This window comes from Trachurus japonicus, chromosome 18 (genome assembly GCF_045865225.1).
Source record: "Trachurus japonicus isolate A0001 chromosome 18, Traja_1.0".
In the NCBI taxonomy this organism is placed as follows: domain Eukaryota; kingdom Metazoa; phylum Chordata; class Actinopteri; order Carangiformes; family Carangidae; genus Trachurus; species Trachurus japonicus.
Window position 1 is genome coordinate 9,532,734 of NC_140924.1, and position 23,430 is coordinate 9,556,163.

The window sequence follows — 23,430 nt, forward strand, 5'->3', positions numbered from 1 at the left end:
TAAACACATAACCAGCCAATTCTTGCTAAATACATTTTCAATTTTATTGATTTTTTTTTAAAATTTACAGTCATAGTGAATGAAGTCTGGTGAATTTTATCTCAAAAACTGAATTTTTGAAAACATTTTGAATTCTGCTGTCATGGGAACAATTGCAGTCAATGTAAGAATGGCATTTTTAAAGATTTGTTTTTCATTTTTGAAGCAAATCACTTATTGTTAAAAACAAGTGACCAAAGTTTCCATGCTGTCAAGATGCAATTCATCATATTTTTGTCTTGATAACAGAATTTTTGACATTTTGACAGCTGTTTGTATCGTCATAATTAGGCCCCATGGTGACTGGCTTAGTTCACTTATGAAGCCACACACCAGATTTCTCCTCTAGCCAATTGGTGTCATGAGGTAGGGTTGGTTCTTGGTGTCAGAGGTTGTGATTTCAAGCCTCAGCTAATGTACTGTAAAGTGGACACTGTAATACTGATTGCTTCCTTTTTTGTCTCTTTTTGCTCATTTTGCCTAAATTTGTCTACAATTGCCTGGCCCCGACCATTTCTGCGAAGCAACGTAAAATCTTCTCTCTGTTCTCTGACCTTGTCCGGCCTCCTCCTCCATCAGCAGGAACAACATGTGCTCCACGTAGTTCTGGACGGCGCTGGCTTCGTCCGCCGGGATCGGACCGAGGCGTAACGCTCCAGAGCTGCCGCTGCCACTGCCGCCGCCACCGCCGCCACTGCTGCTGCTGCTGCTGCTGCTGCTGCTGCCGTGACCAGAGAGGAAGCTCAGAGCACCGGTACCGCTGCGACCCGGCTCGTGTTTCTCCAGGATCTTCACCACCTGCAGAGAGCGAAGGAGAACACGATATTTACTTTGTATTTTTCGATTTTGACTTTGATTCATTTGAGGTTTGATCTAAACTGTTGATTTAACTCAATGAGCAAACTAACAAACAAAAACTAGAGAATGCATTTCCTGAAGGAAATACGGGTGAATGCTGAAAGCTGGAAGCTGAATGAGCTGAATAATGAACTTCGAAAGGTTACTGATCAATAATGGTACAAGATATGAAAAAGTTGAATGAAATGTGATCACTATGAAGTGTTGTGAAAGTTTTAGAAGTGGAATAAAGTCTGTAGGTAAAAGTATGTTGAAGTAGATGAAGTTCAAAGAAGCAGAAGATTTGAAGAGTTTGAAGACCATTTCAATGCATTTTCAATGAAAAAAGTTTGAATATTTTGAGTATGTATGAATGATATGAAAAAGTTGAATGGATGCCGGAATTTCGTGAAGAAGCCGCACGTTTTTCTAATGGAAAATATCTTAAAATGTCCTTGAAAGACAAACGTTTTTAGGATTTTACGGTGCAGTTCCTCTCATGGCCACTAGGAGCTCATCCCAGAAAAAACTCTTGAAAAACATTTTTCAAAAGGAGTGGTAGGATTAGTTTTTTTGTTTGTTTTTACCTGAAATCTGCTCTATTTTTATTCAATCACTCAGAAAACCAATCAGCCAATCAGAAGAGAGCCTCTTCTCTTCTGATTGGCTGACACGGACCTGTTGCTGCAGAGAGAAACAAACCTTCAAAATAAAACAAGATATTCCTGAACATTTAATTAAATTAAATGATGATATTATTTATTATTCTATCAGTATAATTTCATCTTTAATGTAAATATTGATTGTCCATAACAAACAGCAAAGACTTCACTGTTGTGAGGAATAAAACAACGAGTGATGAATGAAAGAGAAGAATGTAATTCACTGTGTCTGGACTTGTGTTAACCTTTGACCTCTGCTGCTACACGCGAGGTACACACACACTACACACACACACACACACACACACACACTACACTTGCACACAGAGACACAGAGTGTGTGTGGGGTTTTCTTGGCGGGTGCAGAGAGAGGTTTGTTCTAAATGGACTCTGTGTTTAAGGGCCAAAGTCTGGGTCACACACACACACACACACACACACACACACACAAAGAGTCTCTGCCAACCATTATGAGAAAATAGGACAGACTGAAGAGACTGGAGAGACAGAAGAAGTAAAGAAGAGCAACAACAAAACAACTGTAACATGAGTTCTTCTGTCTGAGGAGTCATTAGTCAACCAATCAATTGATCGATCAGTTGATTAATTAATTGATTGATTGATTGATTGATTGATTGATTGATTGATTGATTGATTGATTGATCAGCCGATTGGTAAACTGAGTCCTCTACCTGTGCCCAGTGGTTCTTGAACACGATCATGCACGTCTCCGGGTCCACCCCTCTCAGCGAGAGGGACTTCTTCCGGTTGCCCCCGACAACCACCGAGGCCATCATTTTGATTGGCTGTCAGGAGGCTATAGCATGTTCCAGGGGGGCGCGGTGGGCAGCAGCAGCGGCGGCGGCTGTGGCCGACGTCGGGGCCGGGGGCATCAGACTCTCTCGCTGGGCTGTGAAGGCAGCGTCCGGCCTGGAAGGAGATGGATTCAGATTCGGTCATTATTGACGATATTTGTAGAGCCATAGCGTATTCTATATTATAGCTATGGACACATACTGTGGCTCGTTTGAAAGGTGAAACTTTCTGCTTCCAATGGGGACAAACCGTTTATTTCTACATGCCTTCATTCCTGAGAAATCCCAATCTAAACAGTGGCCAGTTATTATCAAAATCCCTGCTTGTTTTCTAGAAAAGGAGATATAGCGTCTTTTATGAAAGGTTTGTGCCCGTCGCTCTTTTGACACTTATATTTCTGGGTTAAAAGGCTCGTGTAAGATAAATATTGCTGTTCTATTCACAAAACCACCATGGGGGGCGCTACAAAACAACAATAACACAACTACTGCTAGACCCCTTCCTGTTCGGCTACGAGCTGCGGTAGCCTCGCGGGTGAAAGCGGAGCAGCTGTGCTCCAGTCAAACTCATTTTTCTCTGATATTTTGCATAAAAACACACACATAAATTATGTCAGGATTGAAGCTGAATGTGTTCGCTAACTGGTGGTACCAAGCCGTAACAGTAGATTTAAAGATATGGGCTGTTTTATTCAGCAATGTTTGGCGCAGAGAGTTGCATGCGGCGCTGATTCGACCCAATGCAGCAACCAGCAAAAGCCAAATTATGTTTAAAATGTCCAGATCATGAGTTTTCATGAGTTTTTGATCATCATCTATTTCAGTTCTGTTCATCATAGAGTTCCCAAATTCACACATAACAATACATGTGTTAGAGTGTCTATTTTCGTAATTAAATAAAATAATGAAAGAACGTAAATTACGTTTTTGGCACTCCATGAGTTAAACTAAGTTTTTGGCAAGTCAAAGGACGGCATGCGGGCAGCTTTCTTCTTCCTAATCCTCGCAATATGACATTTTATATGAGATTCTTTAATTTAATTCTAGACATTTCAACATTATTCTGTGGCTGTTGTTGTTTTCTTGTTATATTATGTGGATTAAATATAAAAATAAAAACAATCTGGTGGATTAAAATCAGATGTTGTAGCGACCATTCAAACCCTCAGGATGAATTTATAAAAACCTCTGTTGATCCTCAACATATGATCCAATTTTATCTTATTTTATTCATTTATTTTTCATTTATTTATCATTAAACTGAGGGACCAATGAATCAGTATTGATCAGCCTCCTGCTGCGGCCTGATGCGTTCAAAGGTTTATTTCTGACGTACAACTTTCAAGTGAACAACATATTAATCCGCAGCAGGAGGCTCTTATCTCTCTCTCTCTCTGTCTCTACTGTATCTCTGTGTCCAAAATCTAAAAACAGCCGAGGCCGGAACAGGAAGTGAGGGTCGTCGACGGCAACAACCAAACAGGAAAAGGGAGACTGCGTGCGAACACATCCGAGCCTCCACCCTGCAGCATGGGCGTTTTCCAGGACATTCCTCAGATTCCCACTGAGCTCTCCAAGAAACAGAGATACACACCTCTGTACTGCTGCTGCTGGGGAGGCATGGGCGAGCGAGCCTGAAGCCTGTTGTCCTGAGAGAGAGAGAGAAACATGTGATGAGCTGTTGAAAGTCTGTCAGGGAGAAAATCCACAATTTGTAAAGTTAGCTGCACAATATGTAACAACTCTGCCATGAGACTAGAGAAACACACGGATGCTGATCACAACCATTATTGATGAGATATAATACTGTTGTTGGTGTTTTTCATTTCTTCATTTTATGTATTATTATTATTATCATAATTTAATATGAACTGTATATATATTTTATTAGCCTTTTTCAACATTGCTTTAACAGTTTCTTCAGCTGTTTTCTTGTCTGTAACAACATCTATTGCACGTCTGTCCGTCCTGGGTGAGGGATCCCTCCTCTGTTGCTCACCCTGAGGTTTCTCCAATTTTTCCTTGTTAAAAGGGTTTTCCATGGAGTTTTTCCTCAGTCGAGGTGAGGATCTAAGGACAGACGATGTTGTTATGATGCCATGTGAAGCCCTTTGAGACAAACTGTTTGTAAAAATACAAATAAAATTGGCTTGACTTGCCATTCAGTGTTGCTTCAGCAATAGTGTTCAGCTACTTTCAGCATTCACATGCATTTCCTGCTGGAAATGCTATCTTTGTCTAGTGTAACTGTATATATTTTTTTCATTAGCCTTTTTCAACATTGCTTTTGCACTTTCTTCAGCTAATTTAGCATTGATTCATCAATTTCTTCAGCTCATTCAGCATTGCTTCAGCAATAGTGTTCAGCTGCTTTCAGCATTCACACGCATTTCCTGCTGGAAATGCTATTTTTTCTAGTTTTATGTATTATTATTATTATCATCATTTAATATGAACTGTATTTTTCATTATATATAACAACTTGCAACAGCACACACACGCATAGGGTAGGCTATATAGTATAATACTTTTTTATTTGTATATATTTGATTCTGTGAGTTGTATTTGTTTTGTTTCATTGATTCTTGATACTTTGGCAACATAGTTCATAGTAACATTCATGCCAATAAAGAGAATTTCAATGGAATTGAATTGAATTGAGAGAAAGAAGGAGAAAGAGTGTAAACTGTATGGTTCACACTCACTCCCTTTAAAAAATCCAGCTTTAACCATCTGGGCCTCTAATCTGACTGTGTGTGTGTTTGTGTGTGTGTGTGTGTGTGTGTGTGTGTGTGTGTGTGTGTGTGTGTGTGTGTGTGCGCCTGTTTGTGTGTGTGTGTGTGTGTGCGTGCACAGGTCAAACACTTGGACTTTGGTTCAATTTCCTGTTTGGATCAAAAAAAGAGAGAGAGAGATATAATCTGAGATGAGACAGTGATGTTTAATCCCAGTGTGTGTGTGTGTGTACGTGTGTGTTTGTGTGTCCGTCCTTCAAAGTCAGACAGTCACATGCCATCACACAAACCAGGGATTAAACACACACACAAACACACACACATACACAGATTGAGTGGAGGTGTTTGCTTCATTTCTGGCCTGTTTTATAATTCTCTTCACATTTAGCTGATTGAGATTTAAACTAAACGATGATGATGATGATGATGAAACACCTTGTTCAAGGACACATCAACACACACACACACACACTGACTGAACTGTCGGTGTTTGCACAGTTGTTTCTGCTCTGACCACAGCTGCAGTGTTTCTCACCGTGAACTGTTGAATTATGGGAAAAAACATCACATTTTAATCAGTTTTATAGAAAAAACATCACATTTTCATCAGTTTTATATGTGAAAAAACTTGTCTGCACGTGTTTAAGTGGTGGTGAAGTATTTATATATTCAGTAACCTGAGGTCAGAGTCGGAGTGGACGCCACCGAGACAGGAAACAGAGTCACTGATAAAGAATCATGGCGGAAACACTCTGAACAATAAGGTCCCGACCAGTACAGTACGTTACATCCTCACTGGTTTTTTTCCGTGTTATACTGGTTTAGATAAATATAGGCTCAAATATAGAAGTATGTTATGCTCAGAAAACATGAATGGAGGCACTTTAGTTTCATAATTACTCATTTCCTCACTTAGTTTTTGAAATATCAAGACAAAACAAAACAAAACAAAGATAATTAGTCCACTGTGATGCGTTCAAATGTCAGAATTTGTCCAATGGAAGGTCTTAAACAGGATTTCCACTTTTTTTCTGAGCCTCATTTGATGAGTTGAGGATTTCCTCTAAAAAAACAACTTTATCTTTGTAATTTCTTCTTGCTGGTGCGTTCACTGACGCTCTGACATCTGTGAATTGGCAGAGTAATTAGAGGAGAAGAGTGGATTCATTCCTCAGTGTCATCCTCCGACAGTTTATGAACAGTACAGCGTTTTGCACATGAATGCACCACTGTTCAAATAAATAAATAAAAGCCAGCTCTGAACACGCACTTGAACGCACCACAGGTCAGTGAGGGTCACCGAGCTGAGAGAGTGAGCACATGGATGTAACACCTTCTTAGCACTTCTTACATCACACACACCTCACAGATGAACCAGCATTACTCAGCACAACACACACACACACCTGATAGATAAAATACCAAATCAATAGAATAAAGTAGAGTAGAAAACAGTGCTTTGTTTATGTCTAAAAACTCAGTTTTTCCTCTTTTTTCCAGTTTTTACTTTGTATTTATTCAGTATAATACACATTTAACCAATATATGATCTATTTTACTTTCCTAATCTATTCTATTATGTCTTATTCTAGTTATTTACTTCAGTGCAGCCATCTTTGACCTGCTTCACTTTAATCTGAAAGCTTATTTGCTGTTTATTCTATATGTTAGGGCCTCTATATTAACTTTATTACTGTTACATATTAACTGATCAATAGGCAGTTGTTATATATTATTAGTGATGGTTTCTCACAGTGTTTTCCACCTGTGCCGGGTCTTACCTCTGTCTCTCTAATTGTTGCTCCTCCTTCCTCCTGAAAACAGAAACAAAATCAAAGTGGCTCCAAACTTCGACAGGAAACTGATTTTAAAAAACAAATAAATAAAAAAATAAATTAAAATCCCGTCGTTTCTCGTCGTGAGGACTCGTTGTTGTCGTCTGAGTCTGGAGTCAGACTACAGACACAGTTTTTCTCCGTCTCTGAGGCTCTAAGCCGCTCAGATGTCAATCACTGCGGCTGGCTGCTAGGCAACCGCGGGGCCACGCCCACAAAGCCGCTAAGCCCCGCCCCCAACCGAGAGAGAGAGAGAGGGAGAACAAGGAAGCTTTATTGACACAGCACGTTTCATACAGTAGGACTATTCAAAGTCTAGGCTACTGTACAGAGACTTCACATAGAAAACATGACAAAGGATAAAGATTCAAAGTAAAATGGAAAATATATAAAAGATAAAATTAATAACTAAAGTAAAGATAAAGTTCAAGTTTATTCATTTACATTATTTTCACAACTGTCAATGCAATCAAATGTAGGCTACTTTACCCCTGCTCCCTCAAAACCCTTAAAATACAATACATTAATGGAAATAAGTGACTGAAATAACTAATTTAAATGTTATATAATAATAAAAAGTCATCCATAAACAATCTATAAGAATATATTCATAAATAATCCTCATTAAAACAGAGTGATAAGATATTCCTAATAGGCTACTGAATTTAACAGTTGAAAATGAGATGATAGAAACTACAAAATTACAATATAAAGTACTTCAAATGATCATTAATATCATATACAATATACTTAGATAGAACAAAATTGCATAGTTTGTGTGTTAAATTGGTTAAATTACTACATGCGTGAAATCTATAATGCGTAGGACGGTGACTGTGAACAGATTTGTGCCCCACAATCTGATAGATAGATCACACACACACATACACAGTGTAGCCCCCTCCTGCTGTGAGGTGCTGTTAACGAGGCTTTGTTAATCACCGTGGAAACGCAGGTTAACGGCTGGCGGTAAAGGACAGAAGGAGCTGTTAATCTGCTGTTAGAACAATACACACAGGTCATGTGGGTCAACTCCAACGCACACACACACACACAGATCTGTTTTAAATAAAATGACCCAATTTGATGTTAAATACACTTTTGACAAATGACCAGTCATTGAGCAGGTGAATATTGACTTTTTGATAATATACGTAATGTTTCTTTGGCAAATAAATGTGATTTATTCACTCCAATTTGATATTTTGGGGTTTTACACTGTTTGTGAGGTAAAGGGCCAAACAATGAATCAGTTAACTGAGAAAATAATCTCTGGATCAATCAACAATGGACAAAACAAACAAAAAAACGTACAAATCATCCAAACCAATCAAATATGATGTCAAAAACAGATGTTTTTAGTGTTAATTCAGGATTTATAGACAACATATGTACATGTATATAACATCAGACCTTTCCATCCAGAGGTCAGTGCTGCCGCCCAGTGGATAAAACACTGCAACTACAAGTAAAGGCTAAAGTCTTAGCAGAGTTCAAGGTAAAGGTCAAAAACAAAAGAATAACAAAGAATAATGCAGACTACTGAATTGTTTTTCACTGGGAGCCAAATGTTATAATGAAAAAACATTATCTTAAGAGTGTCCTACTTGTCTAAACCTGCTGATCACTGTTTACATTCCTACACGATCTGCCTTGTGATGTTTTCAACACCATCGTTCTGAGTCTGAGTCACTCCCTGCTTCTGTTATTACTCTGTGTTGTGTTTGTCATGTAATAATATGAGCTGCTGCTTTATTCTAGTTTTATGTCATTTTCAATATATTGCATGTGAAATAGACTTCCCTTTGTTGGAATTAGTGTGTTATTGTGCATATGGTTTGCTCAATTCATTCATGTAGAGTAAAATTACTGAGGTTTTGACTGTTAGCGGTCATTTTATGTCCCTTAGTATCAGTTAGTGTGTCTATGTGACTTGTTTTGTGTCAATTTAAGGATTTTTCCTTGTCGTTTTGTGTCCCTTGTGATCAATTTACGTCTTCAAGAAGTTATTATTTCTTTACGAGGTTATTATTATGCATTTTTTGTGGTCATTTTCCATCCGTGGTCATTTTCTGTCCTTCAAGATCAACTGGTTTCTCTTTGTTGTAATTTCTGAGAATTAGTAATTGTTTTGTACGGTACATTTGTGTCTCTTTGCGGTCATTTTCCATCTTTCTTTGACCGTTTTGTGTCTGTCTGTGGTTGTCTCGTGTCCACTGTGATTTATTTGTGTCTTTGAGTCGTCAGTTTTTCTCTCTCAGTGGTTATTTTCCATCTTTCGCCGGCTGTATTTTCTCTGTCTCTTAAAATCTGTTTGTGTTCGTCGTCTTCTGTCTCTTTGTTTGTCTCATTGTGTTCTCTTAGTAGTCATTTTGCAGATTTTGTGTCACTTTGAGGTAATTTGTTGTCCCTTGAGTTCCTTAAAATCAGTTTGTGTCTTTTTTATCATCGTCTTCTGTCTCTTTGTTGTCATTTTGTTCTGTTAGTAGTTATTTTTGCAGATTTTGTGGTTGTTTTGCAACACTTTGAGCTCATTTGTTGTCTCTTATAGTCAGTTTGTGTCTTTTTGTCGCCATTTCTTGATCTTGTTGCCAAGAAAATAACGTTGCCAACTACCTGTCACCCTACTCTCTTTTTAAAGGGATGGTTCAACATTTTGGCAAATTCGCCTATTGCCATAATAAGAAGTTGTGACCTGCACAATCACCACGCTATGAAACAATCATGTATTATTATGTCACATTACGACACATGAAGCAAATACTGGGAACTACTTGCACTTTTGAAATCACTCTGCCAAGCAGCCGGGTCTTGAATGTAGTTCTGGCTGCATTTGCCTGGAAAACAACTCAGTCTCGTAATGTTACATGATTATTTCATAGCGTGGTGAATGTGCAGGAACTTCTCCACGAGAGTGTTTTGGAGTTGTTGGATTGTGTATTTCCTCCTATGACTTTAATGGCGATAGGCGAATTTGCCAAAAATATTGAACTAGGCCTATCCCTTTAAGTTTGTGTCTTTTTGTAAAATTAGTAAAATAAAATAAATAGATATTTAATACAAAGAAGGTAAATGAAATTTACAAACATAGAAAATTAGGATCATATATGTATATATCATACAGTTTTCTGGGGTCTGATGAAGGGAGAGATCAAATAAATGCTGATATAGACGTTGTGCATTTTTGGACTTAATATTTTTGAGTGAGTCACAAAAAATAGAGAGCTCTTAGAATAGAAAACAATGGGGTTACATTTAGAAATGTACATGAATTAATATTTTGCCAATATTATGAGGTTATTTAAGAGAAATTCCAACTTTGAGTCTTTCAAAAAGACACCAGACCTGTCACCAAAAACTTGTTTGTTTGTTTTTTCCCCTCCATTTTTTTTTTTTTTTGCCCCCTCTCATCTTTGTGGACGTTTGTTGCCACGGAAACAATATCGCCAACTACCAACCTGTCACCCTGCTTTCTTCGGATGAAAAAAAAAAACAAACTTTTACCCCTCCTCTCCTCATTTTCGTGACGTCACGCTGCCGGAGCGCGTGCGGCGTGCGGCGGCGTCGGCTCCGTCCGTATCGCGAGCTCGCAGCCAGGGAGAGGGAAAGGAGGAGGAGGAGGAGGAGAGGAGGGAGGGAACAGACAAAACTCTTCAACCGAAACCCAACAGCACAACGACAAGTATTGTCTTTCACAATAACACACAGCGAGCGCTTTAAACCACCGTGTCAAGCCTCCGGAGCACCGACCGACCGACCGAGCGGCCGTTAGCGGGGATTCGAGCGGCCGTTGGCGGCGTAGAAGTTGTCGGTGTCCCGGTGAACTTGTTCCGAGTTGTGGTGGTGGTGGTGGATGTAACAGGAGGAAGAGGAGGAGGAGGAGGAATAATGCCGCTGTCTCTGCTGCTCTGACCACCCGGCTCCATTTTCCCATCATCAGAGACGAAGGGGAAGAGAGGATAACGAAGGAGAAAACATTAAAAAAGACGACAGAAATGGCCGAGGCTCGGTCGGAGGAAGACGAGGAAAACATGATGAGGGAAACCACCACCACCACGCGTGAACAAGTGGTGCGACGGCAGCCGAACGGTAAAGAAAAACAAAACAAAACAAAACACCGGAAAACACGAACATATTTCACCTGTTTGACACCTGATATCGATTATATCCATTGATACACGCTGGGGAAAGTAGTTGTCACCAATCTGTTGGTTAGTTAAACAGCGGAAATAAGAAAACTTCACCTGAAACTACTGATCTACAGATAGCAGAAAAATGTCGAAGCTTAAAATAGATTGTATTGTTTTTGTGTGTGTGTGTTTCTGTGGTACATTTGCGGTCCTGTTGGCCACAGTGGGAAGTCGAGGAACTCCCTTTTCTGTGATATTTGTAGCATGCCTGTAAAATCTCTCATAGAACTGATAAAACTGCTTATTTATATGTATATAGAAAGTTCAGGCTGGACTCAGATGACCAGAAACTGTATGGTTTATTATAGAAAATGAACAATTTAGAGCTATAAAATAGTCTGCAACATGAAAAAAGTTTATACCAAAGTTAATATGTTTGCATTTCAGTTTTGTAGAGACTAAAGAAAATCCAAATAGAAGTGTAGAAAGTTTGCTTTCACATACAGATTAGGGGTTTGAAGAAACTTCATGGACTTAAAACAAATGGGTCATCCTTTACTGATTCGGCCTACAGTAATCTTATGAATATTTTGACAAATTAGCTGTTACAGAAGGATAATGACAGATAATTAAAGAGGAGCTTTTCTACTGGGTGGAACTTGCTCAAAGCCAGAGCCATAAATCCTCATATCAACCAGTGAACACACTCATCATTTGGGGCAAAGTTCACACGTGGAGTTATGAACACACACACACACACACTTTCTCAAACACACACATAACATTCCCAGTTGGATATAATGGTGCAGGCCTGTGCCAAGACTTACAACCATTAATTTAGTGTACAAGTCCTCCCTCTTTGTCTTGTTGTGTCTCTCTCTCTGTCTCCGTCTCATTGAGGCAAACACAACGTAATAATTTAACATGTCTTGACTTCTCAAGGCTGTTCTTTCTAAGTGTGTGTGTGTGTGTGTGTTTGTGTAATCCCACAAAATCCAGTTGGGTGACATCCTTGTTTTATTTGGAAAAATGACAGCATAACTTCAACGCACTCCGTCAGATGTTTTTCATGAAAGACTGTGGACATAGAGTTGATTATTGATTTTTTAGTCATTATCCTGTTTTATCTTCTAGCTTTTTTTTCCTCATTTCCTCAAAACAGTTTGTGTCCTTCCAGTTTTTATTGTATATTTTTAAAGTGTCAATAGAAAATCTGTCGAACCTCCAACAACAGGCCAGATGAAGACGCACCAGTCGACTCTAAACGGTCTTTTAGGATTTGCTGATGTCAGTTTGTTTGGACTAAACAGGTGAAAAAGAAACAGGAAGTTGACGGGTGATATTAAGTGACGGTTGACCTGACGGGGAAGTGCAGTGCAATAACAATACGGGCTGAGCAAAGAGAGGGAAAAACAGACATTTCAGATTCAAGTTCGCCTTCAAAATAAAGCGTTTCCTTCTTTCCTAGAGGCAGAAAACCAAAACCAGTTGGCTTCCTCAGTGAGAATCGCATCCAAGCTCTTTGGTTTCAGCAACAGCTGCCAATATTTACCGCTGTCCAATAACAACAACAAAGACATCCTCCGGGCAATTAGCATTACTTCATCATCTAACACTCGTAATGTGGTAAAAAACACAGATCTGGGAGCATGTGTTGCTCACAGTCGAAGTCAGCTGGTGTTGTGCAAGGCATGTGATGTCGGCGAGCTGAGGTCACCAAGTTCTCACCAAATGTGTTTCAAATGTGGGTTTTTTTTTATTATTATTTATTGGTTTTGAGCTTAAGAGGAGTGTTTTGATTCCAAAGAGATGAAAATATTTTGCACCATGGAGGAAATCTAATTGGGAATCATAGGAAATATGTGGACGCAAACCAACAACATCAAATCCGTAACGCTGGAGAGCAACCGCAGCTCCTCTGGTCTGAACAATCTGTGATCAATTCTTCTGGCATCTGAGCTCGGTTGTTTCCCAAAAGGTTTGACGTCGTCAGACTCTCGTCAGCCTTCGGGAGCAGCTGCCCAAATCAAAACATTGGAAGTTACTGCAGAAAAACAAGAGTGAACTAAGGCAGTAAAAAAAAAAAAAGGCAAGAAGTGGAAACTAATTGATTGTTTTAGGTGATAATTATCCACTAATCTCTTTTAATGAGGTAATAAAACGCCTTCAGACTACCTTTTTAAAAGTTTTCAGACATTCCCACGGCAAAGTGACCCACTTACTGTGACAGGTGATGAATGTCACATGTGAGCGTCCCATTGTTCCTCTGATAAAAGGCAAAGATTTCCAACCAGGCAGTCCGATAGTCACAGGGTTCAAATGGTTCAAACATTTCCCTGTGACAAAGAGTATTCAGAACTTAAAATGTAGCATCATTTTGTGGAAAGAAAAAATAACTTGAGTTTAACCTTTAGAAATGAGCAACACAAGATTTGTCCATTCTTTTAATTTGAAATACAAATGTACCTTTATCTTGAAACAACAGCAAATTTGTACCAAACGGAACCAAGTTATTTATTTAAGCCTTTATTTTGAAGAAGTACAGTCGTTTAAAGGGATAGTTAACCCAAAATTGAAATTTCACTCATTATCTCCTCCCCCTCATGTCGACTAAGGGCTGGGAGAAGTTTCAGAGTCCTCCGTGGCTTCTCTGAGTTACAGGGGGTCTCGGCGTAGCAGTGCATGTCCATATAACGGTTGCAAATGGATACCAACTGTCACACCAAAAAACATCCAAATACCTCCATGCTGCTCGTATGTAATGTCCGTCTTGTATTGAAGCCCCGAAATGCAAAATTGTTCCGAAAAAAATTAAATAAGTCTATATTTAAAGCTTGATTTGCACTGGCGTCAGTAATCGCACTGAGTTGGACGGACCAGGACCAAGAGGAGCTTCCGCTACAAACAAGCTTGAAATATAGACTTATTTAATTTTTTTCGGGACAATTTCGCATTTCGGGGCTTCAATACAAGACGGACATTACATACGAGCAGCATGGAGGTATTTAGATGTTTTTTGGTGTGTCTTTTTGTTACGAAGACAGTTGGTATCCATTTGCAACCGTTATATGGACATGCACTGCTACGCCGAGAACAAAAAGACACACCAAAAAACATCCAAATACCTCCATGCTGCTCGTATGTAATGTCCGTCTTGTATTGAAGCCCCGAAATGCAAAATTGTACCAAAAAAAATTAAATAAGTCTATATTTCAAGCTTGTTTGTAGCGGACGAACCGGGAAGAGGAGCCTCCGCTACAAACAAGTAACCCCTGTAACTCAGAGAAGCCACGGAGGACTCTGAAACTTCTCCCAGCCCTTAGTCGACATGAGGGGGAGTAGACAGTGAAATTTCAATTTTGGGTGAACTATCCCTTTAAAAAGAGACTGACAGAAGACAAAGCAAATAACAAAAAAAACACAAAAACAAAACAAATAGTAATAGAAAACAAATAAAATTTATAAATTCTATTCATCAACAGTCTAAACATGCTGGAAAGGGAGTAGGAAGGAAGACCTAAAAAACATCAGGTGATGAGATGTGAATCCTTTATGTATCTACAGTCAGTATAGTATCTATAAATTATTGATTACCGCACCTTTAAGGGAGTAAAGTCTGCTCTAATGACCCTGGTGTAGTAATCCCCTTCAGTTCCTATCTCCGACCTGTGACCTCTGACCTCCTGGGGTCAAAGGACAAACCCCAACAGACGACCACCTCCGAGGGAAATGTGCTGCGCTGTGCAGTTGCATGTTTGAGCGCAGCGGCAGCGCTGAGCGCTGAGCCAGCCCTGCTGCAGGACAAACATCTGGAAGTATTAAAACTCCTGATGACTCCAGCAGAATCCAGCAGCAGCCAATCACGGCCTCGCTTCGCGTGTGCTGTCGGCCAATCGGAGAGCCGGGCCAGCACGGACGGGCGGTCCGGTCGGGAGCTGCAGAGAAGGAGAGAGTAGAGAGAAGAAGTGGACGGAGCAGAGGAAAGAAAAGAGGAAGAAATTTAGACTTTTTTGGAATAGCAAGAAAGGAAGGAAGAGAAGCGGAGGAAAGAAGGAAGTGCTGGCAGACGTTTTCCCGAAGACGTCAACGTTCAGGCTCTCCGGACGCCACAGGGAGCCAAGCTGACCTGAGATCAGTTTAAGGTGTGTGGAGAAGGAGAGGAAAGGAGGTAGGAAATGAGAAAATGCAAACACAGACAGAAAAAGACGAGTCCTGTCTTTTCCTTTCCCTCTTTTTCTTTCTCCTTTCTTTCTTCACCTTGGGAAGGTGATGACAGGGAGTTGAGGTGAGGACAAAAGCTTTTCTGTCGGCGTCGGTGTGGTGGTCACCTGACCGTCAGTCCAGTGTGGGCAGGGGACGTCCTCTGTCCTGGACTTTACTTTGATGTAGTTTTTTTTATTTTTTTATTGAGGAGTTTTCTTTGTGCGATTAGCAGTTCCTCTTCTTCCTTTGTCCTTTCCAAACAATGAAAACATCAAAAGCACCACTTCATGTGTCAAAGACTGTTCAAAAACCCCAAAAGTTTGTCACTGCGATGTTAAAAGTCACTCTAAACTTTATGGCTTTTTCTGGTTTTGACCCACATAGCGACAGTTTAACAACTAGGCCAATGAGGCTACATGTGTTTTTCATTTTATCATAGGATTTTTATGTGAAATTGTTAATTTCAACAATGTCCGTCTTTTGAAGTGTAAGAAACTGATTTGTTCTTGTTTCTTTTGGTTTTTCTTTTCCGATGCTTCATCACCAGATGACTGAATGACGACCTGTTTCAGTAGGACACGAGTGTCTGTATTAAAAGAAGACTTTTTCAATCCTTTTGTAGATGTAAATGGGCTTTAACTCTCTCTAGAACTACAACATAATTGAATTTAAAAGAAAAAAAATAACCTATACTGACAAATCTTAGAAAAATAATCAGTTTTTGCTATTTGAGAGTGCAGTTTAAGTCAAAGGTCCACTGTCTGCACAACTTTACAGACCACGTCATTCAACAGAGCTGAAATGCTGAGTCAGCAGAGGGAGGGAGGTAAGATGCAAACTCTAAATGGAGACATAAATATGTGAAAGATAGAAAGCAGACCTTAAAGCCTTGCAGTATTATCATGAGACAACAAGTCTTAACTAAAACTGGGGGAAGTTCTATGACGGGTTGGGACAGATGGGGTGTGATGAGTCTGGATCAGTGGGTGTTGAAAGATAAAAACCATACACTAAGTGGTCCTAAAGATCTTGGTCTCAAGTCTTCAGACAGTCTTTCCTGGTTGTTATTTTTCAGTTTATTTTGAAGCACATTTTGTCTAAATGCCATTGACATTGGCAATTAATGACGTCAAACAGCTTAAAAGCTTCTTTCCGTCCTTTTTTGGGCCTTTTGAGAACAGACGTCTCTATCTGTTAGCTGCCCGTTGTCGTCCATATTTGTTTTAGTGTAGTTGTGTTTTTATTTTTTTGACTGTGTAAGGTCCTGACTCTCAAAGACTAAAACATCTGTTGGTTGGAAACAACTGGAACCGATTGAGGGGTTTGTCAAGTCAACAAGTCCTAAAAGACAATTGCTCATCGAGACCCTCTGGTTGTAGTTTACTGCAGCTTTTGGTCGTCACCACCACCTCTCTGTGGTTCGACTTAATGAATAAAGAACCGCTGCTACAACATGATTTGAGAGAGAGAGAAAGAAGTGATCTGGTTTAGATCATTTAGCAACAAGGAATCTAAATACAAGAAAACAAGTCGAGGACATTTATTTTACAGTCGGTCTTTCTGTCTCTGCAGGACGTCCCGACAGACGAAAGCCTGAGCATCGTCACAGGTAAGATTTTTCTTTTTCCTCTTGGTCTCATCAGTTTGGCCAACATAAGTAAGTGTGTGTTAAATGTGACCCATGTGTACCAAGGTGTTCGTGGTCAGCATGAATCCAGGTAATGAGTCCGACCTCTTTGATGTCAGCGTGTCGTGACAGATGTTTTGTTGTGGAACCGACGGACAGATGTTTTCACGTAGTCACACACATGTGCTTATCGGGACAGTTTTCTTCAGTATCCTCCTTGCAGACTTGCTACTTTTTTCCCTCCCCTTCCCCTTCTCCTTTGGTTTTTCTTGGTGTGACACACTCCTGAAAGTATTTTGGCTGTTGGCCGGTTGGCATGGCAACCAGCCGGAGAAGTCACGGGGTTTAAAAGACTTGAGTGTGTGTCTGTTTATTGGGGAGAAAACTGAGCCTCGGTTTGACTTTATTTCACTTAAACCAGAGAAACAAAAAGGATTATTATAAGGAGGTTGTGAAACGTTGACGAAGCAGCAGACTGTGAATAAAAAAAAAGGTTGTTAACAGCGTAAGTGATTAATTAAGAAAGGGAAGTCTCTCAGATTATGGGGTTTTCCTTTTTCCACATCAGGGTTCTTGAGGTGTTTTCTCTGCTGGAGGTTTGACCTCAGTCCGGTAATTACTCTCAGCTCCTCACCTTAAGCAAAACACATGTTGAGAGCTGATCCACTGACTCAGACAGCTGTGAACTGCAGTTATAGATAGATAGATAGATAGATAGATAGATAGATAGATAGATAGATAGATAGATAGATAGATAGATAGATAGATAGATAGATAGAAAAAAGAGATGTTAACAACTTAAACACTGTAGATCAGAGACATAGATATGATATGGATCAGATGTATTTTTTGTTTAAAGAACCAAAAACCATCTCAGTGTAGTTTTTCCCATCTCCTTTCTCAGCTCCTCTCTGGAGCTCTAGTAACAACAGGTTGGTGTCAGCCAATCACAAGAGAGGAGGCTCTGAGCTTCTCTTCTGATTGACTGACTTGTTTTCTGAGTGAGCCAATAAAAAATAGAGCAGATTTCAGAATAAAACACTCAGAGAAACCAAATCCTCCAGTGTTGTGTGGTGGGTCCAGGTGGTGAGGGGGCGGGGCTTTGTTGTGACATCACAAAGTGACAGGAAGTCCTGACGGCTGGTTTTAAGGCTCAGTTTCTGAATACAGGCTGTGTGCATTTCTCTGTGGACTGAGGCTTTGATACTTTAACAGTATTAATATAGAACCTAGAGCTGCTTTATAATCACACTACACATGGACATCTACCTTTATACTGTATGGAGCTTTAATACAAACATCTACCTTTATACTGTATGGAGCTTTAACACAAACATCTACCTTTATACTGTATGGAGCTTTAATATAAACATCTACCTTTATACTGTATGGAGCTTTAATATAAACATCTACCTTTATACTGTATGGAGCTTTAATACAGACATCTACCTTTATACTGTATGGAGCTTTAACACAAACATCTACTTATGTATGGAGCTTATACATTAAGGACTCATTAGTGGTCAGAAACACCACAGGGAACCTTTAAGCCCCTTTTTTATGGTTGAATTACTTCTGTCACTTTACATTTGTGCGACCAAGTATGAATCCCGTCTGTGTGAATTATCACACCCTCTGATGTTCGCCTCATTAACCCACCTCCTGGTCCGGCTGTATATTAGTAGGTAGTTAGTTAGTTAGCTGTGATTTACGTCGGCCTCTGCCTTTAACTGCTGGACCCGACCGGCAGTCGCACACACCCCAAAATGATGTAATGGGGCAAACGGAAAAGCCATGACAACATTAACCAAACACAGAAAAAGAAATAGAGGGACACAGTGTTCACAAAATAAACACTCAGCAAGTCTGAAAAATGACCATCAGGTTCAAATTAACACCTCAGAGTCTCAAAAAACCCCAGACTTTATCTACTAAATGTTATTTAACCGAGTCTCTCTCAGTGTTTTTGTTTTGTTTATCAGTGATGATGGAAAAAGGAGGATAGGATTGGTTTTTTTTTTCTTTCCATCAAAGCATGTGTGTGTGTGTTTGGGCAGTGTCAGGGGTGAGTCATGTGTGTGTTGATGGTTTGGAGAGACAGAAGGAGCTGAGCAGAGACAAAGACACAGGGAAAGACAAGAAAACGGTTCCACAATTAAAAAGACAGACAGAAAGAAGGAAAGAAAGAAAGAAATAGCGGCTGAAAGACGTCTGACCTCCTCCTGTCGTCCTGGTGAGTCTGGCTCCCATTCCTACTCTGCCTAGCAACAACAGCAACTTTTCCGTTCAAACAGAAAAGAACTTGGCTTCGAACCTCTTGGATCATCTCTGAATCATTTGGACAGTTCTGGTTTCAGACAGGTGAAGTCTGGGAATCTGACGAACAGGAAAATCTGCTCTGGATGTTTTTTCTTTTTTATAGATATAAAGAATGTGCTGAATGTGAAAAACAACATTTTGCAAACCACAAAGGAGGAAACTGTTTAGTCAAGGCGGCCTCTGACTTAAAACTTAAAAGTATTTAGACGTTTCAGAGGTCCAAGGAAGTTTCAGCAGGTTTTTTCTCCTTTGGGATACAAAGAGGATGTTTCACTCTTTCACCTGCAGGAAGTCGGTTTAAACTCTTCCTGTGTTTCTGAGGGGAAAAACCACCATCACTTGTTTTGTTTTTCTATCTCTGTGTCCCGTTCCCACTGTTAAAAAGAACAAATCTGACTGTTTCAGATTCAAAGCCAAACGGAGAGTTCAGCCCCAAGATGTTGAGCAAGGTTTTTGTTTGTGTATCTGGGTTGAGTCCAGTACAGCTAGGATCAGACTGCACGACTTCAGGCTGATGTTCACACGACACATTTTCCAATGTCGGGCCCAATTATGGACATTGGGAACGACAAACGGATGTGTAGTATAATGATGAACAGCGATTTTGCATCTAGGAAGCTCTACGTCCATTTCCCCAATGGAAAGAGTAAAATATCTGGAGCAAAACGAGGTTGTGCGGGCTATTTCTTCTCTTTTCCCAATGGAAAGTCTGACATCTCCTACAACGTGAGCCTTGGCGTTGACCAATAGGATGACAGATGATGTCTTGAAGCTACTGTACGTTAGCTCGCGTCATGTGCGCAATGTAGGGTAATGGTTTTGAGGTGAACGCCTTCGTTAACGTACCTCACGTTCTCTCTGAAGGACTGACAGTCCATGCTTTTCCTCTAGGGCTGCAACTAAAGATGATTTTCATTATGGTTTAATCTCTCGATTGTTTAATCGACCAATCGATTGGTTGTTTGGTCAATAAAATGTTGAAAAATGTCAATCAGTGTTTCCCAAACCACAAGATGACGTCCTTGAATGTCTTGTTTTGTCCACAAACCAAAGAGATCCTCAGTTTATTGTTGTAAAGGAACAAAGAAACCAGAAATATTCACATTTAAGAAACTGGAATCAGAGAATTTGGACTTTTATTTCTTAAAAAAACTACTCAAACCGATAATTCGATTATCAAAATAGTTGACAATGAATTTAATAATCGATTATTGTTCGATTCATTGTTGCAGCTCTACTTTACTCTTCACCAGACACAAGAACAGCTCCACCATAATTTTTTCTTCATTTTCTTTCTTTTGTCCAAACTAAAGACCGCTAGCATCACACACAGCGCTACAGTTGCCATGATTGACAGTTTGTTTTGACGCCGCTGTGATTGTTTAATCTGACATGCCGGTTACCAATCGTGAAATACAAGTAGTCTGATCCCGGCATAGAACAATCATAGGTTGGGACGACACTCAACATCTGCAGCAGATGTGATAATATCTGGAACTATTAGTTGTAGATGTTTAATATTAACGAGGTGAAGTTGTTGATTCGAGTCTGAAACTTATGCTCAGATGTAAACAGTTCGTCTCTGTGACGAGGAGTTGAGGTGTAGCTGCACTAATGTAAATGAAACTGTAGATATGTCGGGAATTTACCCTCGAAAAACAGGCCTGCGGTCGACTCGTAGCCCCTCCCCTCATCGTCTTATTTGGTGTTTTTCGAAACCTCCTCTGCCCTCGAGCAAGGCAGCGAACCATCTGAATGTGAATGTGAATTTGCATGTGTGCAGCTCCAACACTGAGGGACTGGGTGGGACGAGCGAGCTATGTTTATCACTGGAAAACAGAAGGAGAGAGAGATGGAGGTGAACTAATATGACTCATGTTTTCCTTTTCTTCTTCCTCCCTCTCTCCCTCTCTCCCTCTCTCCCTCTCTCTGCAGCCAAGGTCCTCTCTCGTCCATCAGAGCCGCCATCAAGAGAAGTGAGTGTCCGTCCTCCAGCTCTTCTTTTTCTTCTCTCGTAGAGCAGATTCAGTATTTGATTAAATATAAAATGAGAAATTAAAACTTCCAGGTTCAATTTAAAACCTTCAGTAGCGGCTGAACCAGAACTGATCGGTGGATTGAAGCCAATGAAAACCTGATCGATACTAATCAGACTCCCTTCACGGTGGCGCCCTGCAGAATAAACGTTAATCAGACTGGACGTATCAGCGAATATCAGGGAGAATTAATCAAACTGAAGAATGTACAATAACAACCGAGCTGCTTCGAATATGAAAAAAACTTCAACAGTAAACTGAGTTTGTTTGGAAGCTGCATGAAGAGAATAAAGATCAATGTGATAATATCTGAGAGTCCAAACTGAAAGAGGAAAGAAAGTTTATAAAAAAAATCTGAACATTTGAATTGTTGCCTGGAAAAAATAGTTTTTTTCCCCCCGTATTTCTATTTTTAAAGATAGAAAATATGCGTATTGACCTTTTCTGTGGGGAAATAAAATCCAGCTGGAGGAAAAGCTCAGATCTTTTATAACTATAAAGTTCCTCTTTAAAACCTCTTGGAACAGCAGCTTTATGCAAAAAAAACAGTCTCATTCATATTATTGCTGACACATTCATGTAAAAATATCAAAAACATAAAGTTTTAGATGTTAAATAATGTAATATTATGATGAAATGTAAATGTTGTTGTGATTTATTCAGCTAAACAGTTGTTTTCATGTTGCGTAACTACGGTAGAAAAGAGGTCAAGTCCAGTCGAGTCTGGTTACAGCTGCGCCGTCACATAAAATTCACTAAAAAAACCCAAGATGTCTGCCCTCTCATTTAGTCATATTCTAGAGTTATAAATAAAGTTTTGTTGGTTTGGATGAAGCAGAGGTTTGTAAAGTGGTTGTTTTCTTGTTTTAAAACCTGATTTGTATTCTCACATAAATAACTTTTAAAGCAGGAAAACAAACTGACGTGACGTGAGCTTCACTCTGTTGTTGTTTTGTTTTGTCTTCAGCTTCCACCAGGACGACGTCCCTCTCCGAGACGCCGAGGGACAGAGAGAGAGACCGAGACAGAGAGAGGGAACGAGAGAGAGACAGAGAAAGAGAAAGAGACAGAGACAGAGAGAGAGACAGGAGGTGAGACACTGTTATATCATATCATAAAACAGAGCTCAGACCTCACAGAGTGAAGCTTCGTGATGTTGATGCTGCAGAAAACACTCGACCTCGTCCTGCGAGGTAATCGACCTGATGGGCTGTCGGGTCATCGCCCCCTCACATCCTCGCTCTTCTCCGGCTCATAAACATTTATAAACTTCTCCCTGAGCTCCTTGTTGCTTCAGACCCAGGAGATAAAAAAAAAAAAGTACAGGATGTTTTGTTTTTAAGGGCTTAAACGTTACCTTACCTGAACACCTGGTGGACACATGGTGGACCGGAGAGGGGAAATGTGCAAAAGAAAAAAGCTGAATTTCTTCATGTTTTCATTTTTGTGTGTGACTTAAGCTCATTTGAATTAGTGCATTAGCAATGAAGCTGTAATAGAAACAGCTACCTTTATTTTGAAGGAGCTTTCATGGAAACATCTAGCTTTATTTTGAAGGAGCTCTAATAGCAACATCTACCTTTATTTTGAAAAAGCTCTGATAGCAACATCTAGCTTTATTTTGACAGAGCTCTTATAGAAATGCCTTTATTTTGAAGGAGCTTTCATGGAAACATCTAGCTTTATTTTGAAGGAGCTTTCACGGAAACATCTAGCTTTATTTTGAAGGAGCTCTAATAGCAACAGCTGCCTTTATTTTGAAGGAGCTCTAATAGCAACATCTAGCTTTATTTTGAAAGAGCTTTCATGGAAACATCTAGCTTTATTTTGAAGGAGGTCTAATAGCAACAGCTACCTTTATTTTTGAAAAAGCTCTAATGGCAACATCTAGGTTTATTTTGAAGGAACTTTAATAGCAACATCTAGGTTTATTTTGAAGGAACTTTAATAGCAACATCTAGCTTTATTTTGAAGGAACTTTAATAGCAACATCTAGCTTTATTTTGAAGGTGCTCTAATAGCAACATCTAGCTTTATTTTGAAGGCGCTCTAATGGGAACATCTACATTTATTTTGAAGGAGCTCTAATTGCAACATCTGCCTTTATTTTGAAGGAACTTGGATAGAAACATCTGCCTTTATTTTGAAGGAACTTGGATAGCAACATCTGCCTTATTTTGAAGGAGCTTTAA

The 23,430-nt window shown here is 39.7% G+C and overlaps 2 protein-coding genes across 2 annotated transcripts in view; one reads left to right on the plus strand and one right to left on the minus strand.

Moving 5' to 3' along the window:
• The window catches only part of LOC146968656 (FHF complex subunit HOOK-interacting protein 1A-like), a 27,281-nt gene extending 24,832 nt beyond the window's left edge, over positions 1-2,449 (minus strand). The window contains exons 1-2 of the mRNA XM_085759510.1: positions 2,231-2,449; positions 594-837 (exon numbers count right to left, since the gene is read on the minus strand). Of these exons, the coding sequence (XP_085615636.1) occupies positions 594-837; positions 2,231-2,335 (349 nt within the window). The 5' untranslated portion in view covers positions 2,336-2,449. The remainder of the gene's footprint in view (positions 1-593; positions 838-2,230) is intronic.
• Positions 2,450-10,577: 8,128 nt separating this feature from the next.
• The window catches only part of LOC146968657 (uncharacterized), a 29,094-nt gene continuing 16,241 nt past the window's right edge, over positions 10,578-23,430 (plus strand). Inside the window, exons 1-4 of the mRNA XM_085759620.1 lie at positions 10,578-11,012; positions 16,829-16,865; positions 21,138-21,178; positions 22,206-22,329. Of these exons, the coding sequence (XP_085615746.1) occupies positions 10,919-11,012; positions 16,829-16,865; positions 21,138-21,178; positions 22,206-22,329 (296 nt within the window). The 5' untranslated portion in view covers positions 10,578-10,918. The remainder of the gene's footprint in view (positions 11,013-16,828; positions 16,866-21,137; positions 21,179-22,205; positions 22,330-23,430) is intronic.